The sequence below is a fragment of the Solanum stenotomum genome, chromosome 12 (assembly GCF_019186545.1).
Source record: "Solanum stenotomum isolate F172 chromosome 12, ASM1918654v1, whole genome shotgun sequence".
Classification (NCBI taxonomy): domain Eukaryota; kingdom Viridiplantae; phylum Streptophyta; class Magnoliopsida; order Solanales; family Solanaceae; genus Solanum; species Solanum stenotomum.
The window spans coordinates 48,774,541-48,791,009 of record NC_064293.1 but is presented as its reverse complement, the minus strand read 5'-3'; the positions used below and the strand labels follow the sequence as shown (position 1 = coordinate 48,791,009).

The following is a 16,469-nucleotide window of genomic DNA, read 5'->3' as shown; positions in this document are numbered from 1 at the left end:
AGGGACTTTATTTATTTATTGGTATGGAAGAGCTATTATTGACTTTACGACCAAGAAGGATGTGAATTTTGTCAAGTCAAATGTTACCCTCTTTTTTTTTGCGCTCTTCAATTGAATTGTTTTTTTTTTTAAATTGTTGATAAATTAATGACATAAATTTGACCAATGATGTTTCATAGTCACTCCACTTCTCTATTGCTATTATGGTTGATAAATCCCATGATTTTTTTCCAATGATGTCTCATGCATGATTGCATGTGCATCCTGATTCCTGTCTCTTGATTTATTAATTAGAAGTGAACAACACAATAATTAGAGGAAGGGTGGGAAATTAATTAGAGCATGTGTTAAAATACATTAGTATGAAAATTTTGCACTATTAGCCTACAAGTGTATGACAAACCTTGGAATTGGTGAATTCAGCAAGAAAGTTGGACTTCGAAATTACTATATACATTGATTGATAATACAAAACCTTTTGCCAACAAATTATTTGTTTATATGACGAAAGTTATTTTTTGTGAAAAATATTTTTGATAGTATTTGATTGGTTAATGTGATTCACCTCCTACGACTCCTCGTTCAATTCTTTTAGAATTCGTCCACATAAATTCATAGTAGTAAAAATCAACAGTAATGTGTTTGTGTTTGTTAGAGCAAGGAATATGCAATAAAAAGTTAAAGATAACAGTAAAGAAAGTAACTTTGGTACATAAGTAAAGTAAGTTATTTTTCTCATTTTCATAGAAAATATCTTATTTGATTAATAATTTCTACCTTATTAAACACCAAATATTAGTAGCTCTAATAACTTTATCATATAAAACAGGGAAAATGCATAAGTACCCCCCAGCCTATACCCGAAATCCCAGAGACACACCTAACCTTTACTAAGGTCCTATTACCCCCCCGAACATATTTTATATGTAATATTCTACCCCTTTTTGGCCTACGTGGCACTATCAGGTGGGCCCAGCGCATATTGACATTTTTTTCAAGGATAGTGCCACGTAGGCCAAAAAGGGGTAGAATATTATAGATAAATTAAGTTCGGGGGCTAATAGGACCTTAGTAAAGGTTAGGTGTGTCTCTGGGATTTCGGGCATAGACTGGGGGGTACTTATGCATTTTCCCTATAAAACATGTATATTGTCATTGCCGAAGACGAAAACTTTGTGCCATTATTGGGCCTTGAATGGATACAGTTCGGTTCATGTTTGCTTTCTTGTGCAAGTTCAGGCCCAGAAGTTGAGGCCTGGGCCCCCCCCTCCCCCAGAGTATGCAGCAAGCCATGAACTTTCTGGATCGTACTGGGTCACTCACATTGATCGACCCGAATCCGATAGATGACGAAAGCGCGTATGCAGCACCTCCACGTCTTCCTTAGGAGCGCCGACCTGTAAATTGTTCTGGCTTATTGCCCAAGCCAAGCATCCTAAAATCCTACTATTAACTCTTATATATAGCCATGAAAACTCCATTCCAGGCAACTACAACAACAAATGGAAGGAGGAACAGAAGCTTATCCAGATTTAGGAAAACATTGTCAACTCTCTGATTGTCATCAACTCGATTTTCTCCCTTTTACCTGCCATGCCTGTCAAAAGGTTTGCCACTTTTAACCTTCCACTTTCATTGTACGATTTTGCTTTACTCAATACCAAAAAAATTATTGTAAAGTTCAAATCTTTTTATTTGTCGTTGTCATTAGAGCTTCAACATACACCACTGAATTGGGCGGTAAAGAAAAAGTTGTTTTGATTCAAACCTCTGTGCAGGTATTTTGTGTGGAACATAGATCATGCAAGTCTCATGAATGCCCAAAATCCGACTTTAACAGCCGAATGGTTTTGGTGTGCGAAATTTGTTCCATGTCCATTGAAACTACCGGCTGTCAGGTTGAAGACCATAAAGCAATATTACGAAAACACGAGGAATCCAGGGATTGTGACCCTAAGAAGAAGAAGAAACCTACCTGCCCTGTGAAGAGATGCAAGGGGATTTTGACCTTCTCCAACACTAGCACTTGCAAGACTTGCCGGATTCAAGTTTGCCTCAGACACAGGTTTCCTGCTGATCACGCCTGTAACCGCACTTCTTCATCATCACAGCCGTTGGTTAAGGAAGCCAATAACAAGTTTTTGACTGCTTTGCTTGCAAGGGGTGGGAATGATTGTGGGAATAAAAGTCGTGCCTCATCCTCACGCCCTGCTAACCCTTCTGTTAAAGCTTGTTGATCGTTTCACAGTGCATTACTGTTCATTTGTCTATTGTAATTACATTATTTATGATAAAACACTGAGTTTAAGAAAGACATAACACTACGGAATCATATCAATGTACACTTAATCTTCTCAATAGGAATATGCTTCCCATGTCAAACAGTTCTTCTCTAAAATAAATTCACAAAAATATCAGCCTCGCCCCAAAAACGAAAGAGATAATTTCACTGTTATATACTGTCTTTTATACAACAAGCATTTAAACGAAAGAGATAATTTCACTGTTATATACTGTCTTTTATACAACAAACATTCTTCCAATACTCTAGCATTTTTCCGCTACCCTTTATATACATTTCCCAAGAACAGCCAGTTTGATAACTTCAGCTTAAAAACAATAGAGGAGCATTGCATTGAACACATAAAACCATATTACACAGGCCTTCTAGTTTGGGAAAGCATAGCCAGTAGAATCTTCTTCCTGGGTCCCTGCAAATCCCCAGAATGCAACAACAATTAGAGGCGAAAATGGGAAAAGTGTAGCAACTATCCAACAGTTCAGTATAATTGAGAAGCTTAGCCTTCTTCCCACCCCAACGAGATAATATCCCTTTATTTCCAGGGAAGTGAATAGGTGTCACCATGCATAGCAAACTTAGCATATATGAACTTGCAGTAGAATTTGTGAAGTGTGATTTTCCAAATAAGGTGACTGAAACAACACGTACCATTGGTATCCCTAGTTCCTTCAGGTCACGGTCCCCCATTTGCTTCAGTGCAGCCATGTCTACCTGAAATGGGTAAAACAGGCATCACATCACTAAAGAAAGGAGTTGAACTAGGATCTCTCAAGTTCTTGGCGAAGTATACTAAATCACTTAAACAAAAACATTAAGTGAGGCACGTGAACAAACAGATAAAAGAGATGGACTGATTATTCAGTCGAACCGTGTCACAAAGGACATGGATGGGGAAAATAGAGGATGATTGAGAATGTTATGGGCCAATGGTGAAACTTTCAATTTGTGAACAGCAGTGAGGCCACTATCCTTTACACAAGTAATAATCTCAGATTAGAAGTCCAAGATGAGCACATGGTTAGAAAGGGAGGACAACAGAAGGGATGAAGGGCTTCAATGTGACACATAATACCTCTCAGGAAGCATTATAAACAACAAAAGACATTTATACAAAGAATTTGAAAGGCCCGTAATGCATCTATTAACAAATTCATTAGTTGGGAGGACAGACAAAGAGGTAGATCAAATGGACTAAATAGGAAATGTCATGGGATAAGTAACATGTGACCTAATAAATAATATGTGATACAGACAAACGAAGAAACTTTAAAGATTGATTTGTGTTCGAATACATAAATCTAACCAACTATTAGAAAATTTGTCACGTAACATATTCATCACATCAGGGGCGGAGCCAAAGGGGTGCGAGGGGAATCAATTGAACCCCCTTCGTTGAAAAACTACACTACGTAGATAGGGAAAAATTATTTTTTTGTATATATTTTAGTTGTTGAATCTCTTTGGCAAAAGAACTTTCTTTTGAATTCCTGACTCCGTCACCACATCACATAACAGAAGATACTTCTCTAAATAATGAGCAGCCTGCTAACTGTATATATGTGTGCAATAGGAATCAAGTACACCAGGAGAAAAGATTTAATGCAGAATATTAAGTACCATTTTAACTTGCTCCTCATAAAAAAATAATCCTTTTATTATGAAGACGAGAAGGTTGTCTATCCAACATGAAACAACGTAATGCCATGACCTTGTTACTCTTTGCAGTGAAATCTAGTTCACCCTTGAAACTTTTTCAGCCACAGTACCAGTATTGATATTTAGAATGTTCATAATGCTGAGATAATGTGATAACAAAGAAATGATAAAAAAAACTAAAACACGTGATTCATCAATTAACATTAGTACTATTCACCTCCTCGGCTTGAAAGTGGATAGCGTACTTCCCCAAACCGAGTGAATTTAATAGACTGGCTACGGTCACAGGAGGTTGATCCTGTACAACACCAGATAGAACAATGTTTAAGATATTCATATAAATTCTGTCCATTTACAAATATTTCTTCCTTCTCCTTCATACCAGCCATAAAGGGAAATGAGACAAAAATCCACAGTAGCTAAGAAAAGATGGTGTTATGAGAAAGACATTAATTGTGAGAACTAACAACTAATTTGGACTTTGTTGACAAGCAATGCAGAAATATTGACATATGAATAAACTAAGAAGTTTTCAATATAACTCACTGAAATTTCAATACCAGGAAAAGGAATGCAAAGAATGCTATGTTGCAGGAAGGAGAAATAGAAAAATTGTTGGAAAATCACACAGATAATAGTAAAACAACACAGACAAAAGAAATTTCCAATAAGCATTAGCAACCAAGGCATTCTTGAACATGGTCAAACAATGCCATAGTAATTTAACTTCCATCAGCAATCCATTATTTTAAATATAAGCAGTGCTAAATTCCAGTATACAGAGAAAATATAGGCAACAATTTGGCTCGACAAAAAATAGCAGGAAGCATGTCAGGGTGGATTAGAGCCAGAAAAACTATCTCAAGTAAAAACTGATCTACTAATTTATGTAACACTGTCTGTGTTGTTCCCCAGAAGGACAACTAAAGAGGTTACAGCTGAGCTCATGATATTGAATGTCACTTAAAATTCCTACCTCAGTTATCCAGTTCAAGATAAGACTAGCATTCTACCAACAATGATTCAAGATAGAAAATCAGTAAGATAAATAATCAGTAGGTTCGTACAGGATATGGGCTTTGTAGCATGCTTCCATTTGCAGAGGGAAGACCTGTCAATGGATTCCTGGCAGCCAGTGCTGACCTCATGGTCACAGGGGTAAGGACTTTTAGCTGAGAAGAGTCGATGAGGTCATTTCCCGCCATATGAACCATTCTTGAAGCTTCAGCTGGCCTTACTGATGGTACATGCTGAGCTGCAGTGATATTCCTTGAAGAAGAGAGTTCTTTAGAATCGTTTGCAAGTATATAAGGGTATCTTGGTCTAACACCACCAGCAGTTTGTGATGTATAGGAGGATCTAATTGCCTCTATCTGAAGCAATTCACTAGCTCCTGACGACGGTTGGCTGCTGGTGACAAGCCTCCTGTGAGATTGTTCTGCAGATTGAACACTTCTTGTCATCCTCTTATGTTGCTCCCTTTTTCTTTCTTCAATCTGCAGAAGAATTTCCCTTTGCCTTCTTCTGTGCGTTAGTTTCAGTCGGAGGTCATTTTTCCCAATGCGTGCACCTTTACATTACAGTAACAGTACCAAACATGAGGTAATATGCTAGACCAAAGAACAACGCAGGAAAGTGGAATCATCCAAAAAATAAAACATGTAAATGACAAATATTTCAGATAATACCACTCTGTCTGCCATATCTGGAACCTCCTGCATCTTTATCCCCTCGCACACTTGCAAAAACAATAGCAAAACTTCCACTATCAAATAAAATCACAACTACCACTCTAACATTGATAGTTTTATCTATCCCTTCCATTATTCTGAAAACAATAAATTAGATACAGCCTACATTAGCTCTACCAGAACAACAAACAAAAGATTTTACCGTTTACGAAGGGATTTCGTAGGATCCTCAGAGTCAGTCCTATAGGTCTCTCTTAATGACCTTTTGCCTCTTGACGATGACTGTTGACTGAAACCATTACCCTGAGAAGCTGATGATCGCTTAACCACCTTCTACAAGTTTAACAATCCCAAAAAATATGGAATTTAGGAAAATTGAACCCTCAAAAGCAACAAAGTAAACCTCCTAAACAGATTCACGGAATGTAAAAGAAAAGCGAAACTGAAATCCATTAAGAGAGATACAAAACAGCAGAGAAAGCTTACTTGACCAGAGCGGCCCAAAGTGATGGTGACCTGAGGCCTTGCCATTTGAGATGGTCCAAACTTATGCACAGCTAAATCTGAAAGGATTACAGTGAAACAATCGATAGTCAATAAAAACGAAGGAACCCTAGAATCGGAGGTGAAAGAGAATGAGATACCTACCTGGTTATACTCCATATGTCTAGACTCCAGACTTAGCAAGGTCGCTATAAGAATTGTCCTTCCTCTTTTTCCCCATTTATTTTCTCTACTAGTCCATGACACGTCATCTGTATTCTTCACTTGCGCCGAGAGAAAACTTATCTTTTTTGTTTAGATTCAAAGACATCCATATTTTTTTTCACTTTCAGCACTAATAGTCCTTTATTTTACGTTTGTTTGTTCTTTCTCCCCTTATATGTGATTTCTACTAAATAAATTCTTAATCAGATTAGATTCAAACATGCATACAAAGAAGAGTATTCTTTATTCGTACAAATAAGATAAATGCGAACTGATCTATGATCGAACAGGCACCAATATCAACAATGAAATTGATAAAACATAGAAACTACTACAAGTTTGTTCAATATACCTAATTTTTATGCGTGCGTTCTTGCTCCAATCTAAAATGTTTGGCTCGACCTTCTTGTGCTACAACACTTTTAAATTTTTTTATTCATTATCTATGAACTTTGGAACTCAACTATTTATCATACTTGTACGAGATTCATGTTATTACTTTTCGAGCAACAATATAATATCTAGAAGTGCAAGAAATAGTCGAAAAGACAGATGTGGGTTCTTCATTTAGCTGCAACGATGCTTGAATTGAACAAAATATGAAACATTCTTCTTCTCACATTTTTTTCATATGAGTTACTGTTTTTACTAAATAAAAAGGACGATGATTGAAAATTTCTTACAAAACCAATAATTAAAAAAGGCAAAGTTTGGAAGAGGACAAAAAATGCATCAATATTGCAAACATGAGAGATTATTAATACTCTATGAAGAACAAGGATTTTTTTAGGAATTTACCTAAATCTCATAGTGTTAAGAGCTAACTACATTATTTTCCTACTCTTTTCAATTATAAAAATTTCTTAAAATTTATGGATTTTGGTTACATTACTAGAATTCCTGATACATCACTGGATTTCCGAATACATCATTGGACATCCCGATACATAGGTGAGGGATGTATCTGCGAGGGGAGGGATGTATCAGAGAGGAAATAGGACCTCCGGATACATCAGCAGACATCTCGATACATAGGCAAGCGATGTATCAGAGAGGGGAGTGATGTATCTGAAAAGGGATAGGGATGTATCAACAAGAGGAGTATGATTTATTCGAGAAGGGATTTTTAAATTTTTTTTAAATGGTAGGAAATTTTAAAGATTATGGTAAAATAAGATGTGTATTTAGGTTATTTTTCCTTTTAAATCTCGGCCCAAAAATAAAGGGACTACTTTAAGCATTTTCTCTTAACAGTCATACTTGGCAATATTGTGCTAGTATTTGCAATTTCAACTCCTACTCCCACTTAGCTCTATGTTCTTTACTCCATTTTGATCCATAAGCAGTTATTTCAGATAGACATAATCCAGATGGTCCCTTATGACTATATTGGCCTTTTAACATTTATTCTTGATCACGGGCTCTCTTTCTTTTGTAATTTTTTTAAAAGTTAGTAATTCATAAGGTAGGGGTCAATGTCAAACCCTCATTAATACAGACAAGCATAGCACTCCTCTTTTGTAGCTTCTTTGATGATTAATTCATAAGGTAAGGATCAATATCAAACTCTCGTTAATACAGACAAGCATAGCTCGTGGAATTGGCTCAAGTTTTTTTTTTCTTCCAAAAATTAGTCCTTAATGTTTGCTATAAATTGTTACTTCAAGACGATCTCTACTTCTCTCTAACTTCCTTATAAATGATAGTATATCCAAACCTCAACAAAATGAAAAAGTCATATTTACAACTGTGAAAAGTATTTTTAACTTTCAAATGCAAATATTTGATCCTCAGGGTGACAGTACTCCGGAAGTATCTTGACTAGATGAAACAACTTTCATCACTCTCATTCTCTCAAGTAAAATGTACAAGAAAAGTTTCCATTTTGTGCAGCTCATTTCGTTGACCCCGATTTTTCCTTTTAAATGGATCCTAAATTTTATCATGATTGTACCTTATTTTCCCTCTTACTTGGTGTCAACCTTTTACCTAATAAATGGTCTCTTTTTTCCCATCAGAAAATCAAACAAACTTAAAAATGAATTACACAAAACTTCTCTCCCTACTCCCTAGCCTCGCATTTGGGATACATTTGCTGAGTGCAAACCGGTAAAATTGTAGCCCATGTTAGCGCCAATGTGTCAGCGCATATAAGAGCCAATGACACATTGACAGACGCTGTTGCATATAAAACGGCTTACATTGCGAAGGTGAGATGTCTCCATTTCATTATTAACACGTCAGGCGCCTGGGATTGAACTTCACAAAGCAGCTATTGGAAATTGATTCCCGTTTTATACAAAATCAGGATTTGCATTAGCTGAAGCTACCCAAAATCCCCTATTACTGACTCATACAATCTAGATGCATCACACAACATTTAGCATAATTGCACTCTGGTATTCACCCACCCAAGCTCATTTGACGAGATCAGAATCACAACAATGTAATGCATGGGGTTTCAGCAACATGTCACATCAGAACTTTGATTGTTGCTCTTCATCTACAACTCAAATATACATGTACAACAAAAACGTAATGCTCATAGCATGTATAAGATGTCCGAGCATCACATGTTGGCTGTTGTTTCCTTAATCTCCTCCATAGAAATTGTCTGTGAAACAAAAGGCAGAAGATTGGCCTTAGTAGCAGATATAAGTGCAAAACACACACTAGGCACTGAGGCACACATGAGGCACTGACAGCACATAATAGTAATCCTTTGTTTTTTAACATACACTTAGGGAGTCAGATAGCCAAAAGAGGAAAAGGGCTATAGACCAAATACTCAAATCTAAGAAGGTATATAAATCAAGCTTCGCATATTTGCATTTAGTTTACCTGTTCTTCTCCAGCAAAATCATTATCAGGGGTCAGAAAAAGCATGCAGTGACACTCCTTCCTGTAATGCAAGATAAGAAAGATAATAAAGATTCAGAAGTAAACTGATTAACACGGAGGCATATGTTGGAGATTTTATAGATGATAAAATACTACTATCCATGATTACTTGGATTCAGAGAATGCAGACTAAAATGGTGATGACCAGATATACATGATGGCACACGTAATTGAGCTAGAAACATCAAATGGCTTCTCCGATCAAGGTTTCCTTGACTTGTCAAGCAGACAAGATTTTCTTTGCAGATTTAAACAGAAACCACAATATATCAAACCCTTCTGTACAATTAAGATCTTAGCATGTTGAACAACCAAAGGATACAAGGCAACTGACAAGTTATCTTTAAATTCATGCACCCATAACTGTAGTTGCTGACCACCGTCTCACATGCATTCCAAAAATTTATTATTCAGTTATTCAAGGCCTGAAAGCTCAAAGTAAAACACTTAATGAAGCCTTATCTAACCAAAAAGTTAGAGGCAAATCCAAAAGGAAGTATCTCTGGCAGAAAGGAGGAAAAATGTCATTACAGAATACAGAGAATGTATATTGATTTCGATTTATTGGATCCCCTATTACTGATGCTGTTTTCACTCTCAGCAAACAAAAAAACAAACCATGACATGACCAAAATACAACCAATTCTATGAACACAAGCAAAAACAACTTACCTCTCTCTCATTGGTACACATGGACAATTCCAGAAGCCCTGCTGCGCTTCTGCAGCTTTGTCATCATAATGCCTGAAAATTAAAATGACAACAATATGGTACAGTTCATGGTAATGATGAAATTACAAAGGTACTTTGGTAACTAGGAAGTAGCAAAGCATGAAAACCATCAAAACATATGTGTTGGGAACGAATATTTACCTGCAGGGGCAGAGTGGAGCGCCCAATGTATCCTTGTGCTCTGCCAAACCCTAAGCATGGGTCAATGAATACATTAATTAAATTCCACCCTCGATGTAGGAATAGATGTTTCAATAATAAGGAATATAGAAACCACTATGAGTAGGGGACATCATAACAAGAGCAGTACAAAACTATAAATCAACTATGCTCCACCAAAGTGAATGTCTTTCTTATGCACATAAATCAGTCAAATGTGATATGCTTCTTATATGGATTTCTAGTAAAACATCTTAATAAGTTGTGAAAGTAAACAGTTCCCTAACTTAAAAAAACAGTTACCCATAAAATTGAACGGGTCGCTGTAGCAAAACTGCTTGAAAGGATAAGGATATTCCAATTAGTCATAGAGTATTCTCTGAATCTAGACTTAGACTTAGGTCCTATACTTGACTAATCCCTCCGTCCCATATTTTTATTTTGAGGTAACATTTGTGTATATTTGACTAAAATAGTACATAGGTTGTACTGAAACTATATTTACCTCTCTCCCATATTATGTAACAGACTTTCCTTTTTAATTTGTCCAAAAAGAATGACACCTTTCTCTTTTTAGAAACTATTACTCTATGATATGACATGTTGGAACCCTCGCCACCATTAATTTAAAAGGAAAAGATATGTGGTAACTCTAACCATCACTCATTACAAGGATACTTTTGGTACTTTGCATGCATTTGACTTGCAGTTTCTTGTTCTTCGATTTATACTACTATCTGTTATTTCTTGTACTTTGACTGTACTATTATTTTGTTGTAGCTATTGTTCATTTTCTTTTAAGAATGCTTTGTAAGGTTTGCGTACACACTACCCTCCCCTGACTTCACTTGCGGGATTACACTGGGTATGTTGTTGTTGTTGATAAAGAGTCTTTGTATAACATATATTCATTCATGTCCAGCCCACAAACTTCATAAGTATCTTCTCGATTCAAATTTCTAAAATGTGATAGCTCTATTCTTTGTACAGCAACATAATTTGGAGAACCTCATAAGACACAAAGCATCCAACACCAAAAGGGAAAAGTCATAGTGACTATCAAATAAAACTGATCTTACAATCACTAGAAATCAAACTAATAAAAGATACTAATAAGCCAAGTTCTGTCACACCCTTGGATACATACTTATGTTTGATGCTCTATCAAAACCCAATAGGATACTTATCATAGTTGCATATAAGATTCACTTCTTTCCATAGGTTACTTTTGATGTGGATGAGGCTTTAATTTTGGCATCAACTTCCCATTCACCTCGGTTGTTATTGCTAATGTTTTTGGTATCATAACGTTATCATTGTAGTTATTTATTGGTGGGTAGCTATTATATCAATAAGTAAATGAGGGATGTAACTCAACGCAACCAAGAACACCAAGGGGATCCTCAACTACCTAACACAGTCTAGAAGAGCACCTTCCACATTATCAAAAGACTTTTCCTTATGCGTGTGCCCCCATTGTATTGATGCTTCTAGTGTTCATAGCTCTCTTTCAATACAAAAGCTTTTCCATGGTTTGCTATCACATTACAACTTTTTAGTGCCTCTTCACAAAGAAGATAAATCAATTCTTCTATCTTGTTTATGAGATGATAAAATCTATTCTTCTATCTGGTTTATGAGATGGTAAATCTTTTACTCACGTTATTAAAAGTTACTCAATTTTTATTCCCTTCTTTGTGTTAAAAGTCCCTCTTACACCTCTCCTTTATTATATAACAAGCTTTGTGCTATTGTTCTCTCTTATCTCTCATTATAAGTCTTTGATATCCCCTCAGTTAAAGAATTTCCACAGCTCCACAATTTTAAATTTATACGTTCACGAACTTACACAAAAATATGTTTCTAGAAGATACACAAAAACACACCTCAACCTAGAATATAAACTGAAGGATACCTGGGAAAAAGTGATTGGTTATTCAAGCTTTAAAAAAGAAGGTATCACTTTTTTTGATAAGATAATAAGACCAAAGTAGCACTTCTGAGCAACAAAACACTATTCAACAATAATCAATCATCTATAGAAGCAACTTTTTGGAACTGAAATGATATCACACACTTGCAGCTTGTCCTAAACTGCATGTATACAGAATGCCATTACCTTGGAGTTAGTAAAACGACAATACAGTTTCCAAGCAGATACTATAAATTCTCACTTTATAGCCTAGGAGGGAGTATTCTAACGTTCAAAATATTGTATAAGTTGTCGTACTCTGACTGCACTGTGCTTACTGATGACTTTTGGTCAATTTAACAGCATAAATATCTGTGAGAAATGGTAAATTTTCAACATGAAAGTTGTTACTTTTACAGTAACGTACTTACCAGCTAACACAGAAAACCACGAGCTGAAATAGTGAGTTTGACATTAACCCACTCTGTTTAGTTGCTAATGCAGCAGTCACAAAATTATAGTGGCAATACAAAACAATATTAAGAAGCTATCGAAGACAGCTTTCATGGAGACGAAAGGCCCCAGTCCCAAATTCAATCCCTAAGACATAATCTCAGTAAGTAAAATAGAAAAGAATAATTAAGTGCCAAGCCTAGAGATTAAATGGAAATAGGATATGAAACACATACTAAAGACATAAACATACAAGTGAGTATAGTAAATGCACAATAGAGGTTACTATAAGCTGCAAGCAATCGAATGATCATTAAAAAGAGAAAGGGAAAAGAAAGTACCTTGATGACCACAGAAGTAACACCTTTGTCCATGCAGAAATATGTTTCTGACCTGCGAGCATACTGCTCCGAGAATTTCCTCATGATTTCAACAGATTTCTCTGATGGCTCCACTATATGCAAACAACACGCCCATGAAATTAGCCATTTCAGTAAAATCAATAGATCAACTTCTACTGAAATCGTTTATTTGATCTTCCCAATTATATTTTGATCTAGCTAAATAAATACGTATTATCATTTCTCGGAAGAAATCACAAGTAAATCTTTAGGTGCTTATCCCTGGTAAACAAAATGAGCCTTCAAGATCTATAACAGCAGTATATACACTCTAAACTCAAGACTAAAATGTGAAGAAATTAAAGCTCGAAACGTTATTAACATCCAATTAAGTCTCCATGGATCGAATTTCAAGATCTTAACGCCATACGCAAACTAATAACTCAAAATCGAAAAGAGAAAACACTGAAATCGAAATAACATTGAATACGCAAACAAATACAAAAACAGAATTCACAGTTGCAAACACTAGCTAGTTGTTACTCACTAGCAATAAATCAAAGCATTTTATTTCTAAAAATATGGCAACCGAGAGGAAATCAGAAGAAACTATAAACTGTAGGAAGTTGAAAAATGAGTACTTTTGGCTACGGTGAGGCAGCGATGAGTAGAAGGCTTAGGACGAGTAGCAAAAGATGAAATTCCAAAGCCAACGCTGTAGGAGGTGGAAGCTTGAAGAGTTCTCATGGCGGATTCCGGCTGTTATTGCTTCGTTATCTCGTTTTTCGCTCCTACTTTCCGATTGAGTCAAAAATGTGATTCTGTTAACCACCACAACTTCGGAAGGGAAAAAATCTCTTTCGTACAGCGTTGATATTTATATATTACTATCCGTTCTCTCCTTTTCTTTTCACCTAATATCTGAAGAAAAATTAATTAAATAAATTAATAAAAGGTCTCGCGAGCGCCACTCGTTGCAATATCGTGGGCGAAAATTACAGAGCCACTTGTTCACTCGCTTTACTTTACTACGTTACAGCAACTTCGTGTGGGCTTTTGGACATCTTTTCTATGAATGGGCTTTTCGACTCCATACCCCTACTCTTCTTTATGAAAGTGAATTTTTCGGGTCATTTGCACATTTTGTCCTATTTTGTGATGGTCTTTAATTAATGTCATTCATAATCAAAAAATAATATATTTTACATTTTCGTATCATAATAGTCCACATATTTTATTATTGCATGACTTCGATTTCTATAGAACTTAGCTCTATTGTCATAAGTTCGATTGTTCAAGGACAGAAATTAAAGATCAGATCATGTAAGGGAAAAAATGTTAAAGAATAACTCATTTAAAGAATAAAACGTACAATTTTATAGAGAGTTTCATAATTGTTATTTAGTACATAACCCTTTTTTTATTGCAATTTATAACCAATTTAACTTTTTTTTTGTTGAGTCAATTAAAAATCTTATGAGAAATATTAAATCACTATATGAAATTTTACAAGTTATTATGAATGTTAAATCACATTCTAATAGTTTGTCTATAAGGTTGAGCAATACACGAGCAAACATACTTTGAGTTGAATGTTGTCTAGAAAGAGAATTTTTCAAAGATTTATTTGCATAACTCTTAAGAATAGAGACAAAATTGCACATGATCCCTTATAAGAGGGATATTTATTTGTGTAGCTAAGAACATTTGTAGAAACAGTTATTAAATCATTAATAATCATCTGTTAAGTAATAAATTCATCCACATTAACGGAAAGATATATTATAGCAAAACGAAAGAGAATTGTATCTTTATATATGAAATTGTAATTAACTATCAATATTTAAATTTTGAGGGCAAAAATAAGTTGTGCGCGTTTAGGCCTCATTGGCAGTAATTACCTAATCTATATATAGTACAAAGTACAAAACCTACCCAACTCAGAAGACACCTTTATATATTTTACAAGTTTGCTCTCACTTTTCACATAACAATGAAAGGTAATAAGACTATCGACATTGGTAATTTGATCATTCCCAATGAGATTGTCTTTGAAATTTTGAAAAGAATTTGTGCCAAGTCTCTAATGCGATTTAGGTGTGTTTCGAAATACTTTTATTCCCTTATATCGGAATCCTCATTCATTGAAGCACATCACAGAAGTTCGGCCTCACAATTTCTACTACATCGGGTAACTTATACTCCAAAAATTGTCATATATAATTTATCTCTGGAAGATGAAGATTTAGCTGATTGCCTCGTCCGGTATTTGGATGAGACATGTTTCCGTACTCTTCACAATATGCAATCGTCGTCTATCAACGGCATATTTTGTCTATGGAACTACAATGGAGATGTCGCTATTTGCAATCCTTTCATAAAAGAACATGTCTTTCTTCCTAAAGTACCAGATATTGAAAAAGTTTCCCAGTCAATAATAATTAGTAGTTACCTCTTCGGTTTTGATCCCACTGCCAATAAACATAAAGTATTAATGGGGTACATGGTTTTCTTTGAAAATAGGTTAGTACATGGGATCAAATACTTGAGTTTCACCATTGGAGTGGACAAGTCGTGGAGGGATATATCCGGCGGGTGGATGCCCAATATTTGTACTACAAATAACTATGTTTGTATCGACGGAGTTATTTATTGTGAAAATCGATTTAGACCTAATATTGTTGTGATTAGTATTGTTAGAGAAAAGCTAATTAGAACGATATCGTTCCCTGATGAAAGAGTATTAATATTACCGGGGATGATGAATACAATAGTAGAAATAAAGGGACAAATTGCACTAGTTGTAAATGACAAGGATGATGTTGATGAAGGCTTCAGTAAAATTTGTGTGTATATTCTCAATAGTACTAGTGAAACAGAGGCATGGGTAAAGCATATAATTGAGCTACCATCATTGTCAACAACGACATCTTTATTTACAACAAATCATAAAGGAGAGATTGTATGGATTCCAGATACTAAAACTTTGCACATGTTCTTATATGATATTGGATTAAAAGAATGGAGAAAAGTTGAGATACATGGGAATTATGAACATCAATGTATCACGGATCCGTATAGTGTTTTGTTATATCTTGTTGAAAGTATTAGGCCCTTGAGATAACTTCACCTAGGCCAAGAGTGAATCTAGTATTGAACCATCAACAAGCTATTGTGGTGGAGTGGTAAGTACTCATTTATTCTTAACCAAAAGGTCTCACATTCTTGTCTCTTTGGTACGGAGTCGCCTTTGTTAGGGAGCGTTTTATCTTCAATATGGGATTTTCTGACGCAAAACTGAATTTTGTCGGACCGGACACTAATTTTATGTTTTCTTGTTTAGAATAGTACTGTTATAATTACTCTTCTAATATATTGTTTTTTTCGATCTTATTACTATTTGTTGTTTTCTCTGCATTGGTTGTAATATTATATGTTTTTTAAATATATATATATATATATATATATATAGAGTCCGGAGCTAAAAGGGCAAAAAAAATTGCCAAAAATTCCAAAAGGGCACATTATATTTTTTTAAAATCAAAACGGCAATATCGCTCCTGCCGGAGCGATTTTCCTCTGACACATATTAACGCCGTGTACTCCATTAAAAT

The 16,469-nt window shown here is 35.3% G+C and overlaps 3 protein-coding genes across 4 annotated transcripts; 1 reads left to right on the top strand and 2 right to left on the bottom strand.

Annotated features, from left to right (window-relative positions):
• Positions 1-1,451: 1,451 nt before the first annotated feature.
• On the top strand, positions 1,452-2,290 carry LOC125848171 (zinc finger AN1 domain-containing stress-associated protein 12). The gene is made up of 2 exons (XM_049527991.1): positions 1,452-1,607; positions 1,779-2,290. Exons 1-2 carry the CDS (start codon positions 1,503-1,505, stop codon positions 2,235-2,237), a joined length of 564 nt encoding a protein of 187 aa, XP_049383948.1. The 5' UTR covers positions 1,452-1,502; the 3' UTR covers positions 2,238-2,290.
• Positions 2,291-2,444: 154 nt separating this feature from the next.
• LOC125848866 (uncharacterized) lies at positions 2,445-6,444 on the bottom strand. 2 transcript variants are annotated; one of them, XM_049528811.1, is made up of 8 exons: positions 6,298-6,444; positions 6,136-6,212; positions 5,852-5,979; positions 5,647-5,696; positions 5,026-5,528; positions 4,176-4,256; positions 2,951-3,013; positions 2,445-2,711 (listed from the first exon to the last, which is right to left on the bottom strand). In XM_049528811.1, the coding sequence occupies exons 2-8, from the start codon at positions 6,178-6,180 to the stop codon at positions 2,655-2,657; spliced, it is 927 nt and encodes a 308-aa protein (XP_049384768.1). In that variant the 5' UTR covers positions 6,181-6,212; positions 6,298-6,444; the 3' UTR covers positions 2,445-2,654. The 2 variants fall into 2 exon arrangements, with proteins under 2 accessions (XP_049384768.1, XP_049384767.1); XM_049528810.1 differs by having other exon boundaries at positions 5,852-5,982; positions 6,298-6,442.
• A 2,125-nt stretch (positions 6,445-8,569) lies between these two features.
• LOC125848168 (ferredoxin-thioredoxin reductase catalytic chain, chloroplastic) lies at positions 8,570-13,806 on the bottom strand. Its single transcript, XM_049527987.1, has 6 exons — positions 13,497-13,806; positions 12,856-12,968; positions 10,132-10,181; positions 9,931-10,002; positions 9,199-9,259; positions 8,570-8,971 (listed from the first exon to the last, which is right to left on the bottom strand). Exons 1-6 carry the CDS (start codon positions 13,600-13,602, stop codon positions 8,927-8,929), a joined length of 447 nt encoding a protein of 148 aa, XP_049383944.1. The 5' UTR covers positions 13,603-13,806; the 3' UTR covers positions 8,570-8,926.
• Positions 13,807-16,469: the final 2,663 nt, after the last annotated feature.

Excerpts from the sequence above, each read along its gene's own strand:
- LOC125848171 (XM_049527991.1), top strand. The coding sequence starts at position 1,503 with ATGGAAGGAGGAACAGAAGCTTATCCAGATTTAGGAAAACATTGTCAA. Across the intron at positions 1,608-1,778 it reads CCTGCCATGCCTGTCAAAAG|GTATTTTGTGTGGAACATAG; the intron begins GTTTGCCACTTT and ends ACCTCTGTGCAG.
- LOC125848866 (XM_049528810.1), bottom strand. The coding sequence starts at position 6,180 with ATGGCAAGGCCTCAGGTCACCATCACTTTGGGCCGCTCTGGTCAA. Across the intron at positions 4,257-5,025 it reads TGCTACAAAGCCCATATCCT|GATCAACCTCCTGTGACCGT; the intron begins GTACGAACCTAC and ends GGTGTTGTACAG. Across the intron at positions 2,712-2,950 it reads AGGAACTAGGGATACCAATG|GGACCCAGGAAGAAGATTCT; the intron begins GTACGTGTTGTT and ends GGGGATTTGCAG.
- LOC125848168 (XM_049527987.1), bottom strand. The coding sequence starts at position 13,602 with ATGAGAACTCTTCAAGCTTCCACCTCCTACAGCGTTGGCTTTGGAATT. Across the intron at positions 10,003-10,131 it reads GCTCCACTCTGCCCCTGCAG|GCATTATGATGACAAAGCTG; the intron begins GTAAATATTCGT and ends TTTAATTTTCAG. Across the intron at positions 9,260-9,930 it reads TGTGTACCAATGAGAGAGAG|GAAGGAGTGTCACTGCATGC; the intron begins GTAAGTTGTTTT and ends CTTGCATTACAG.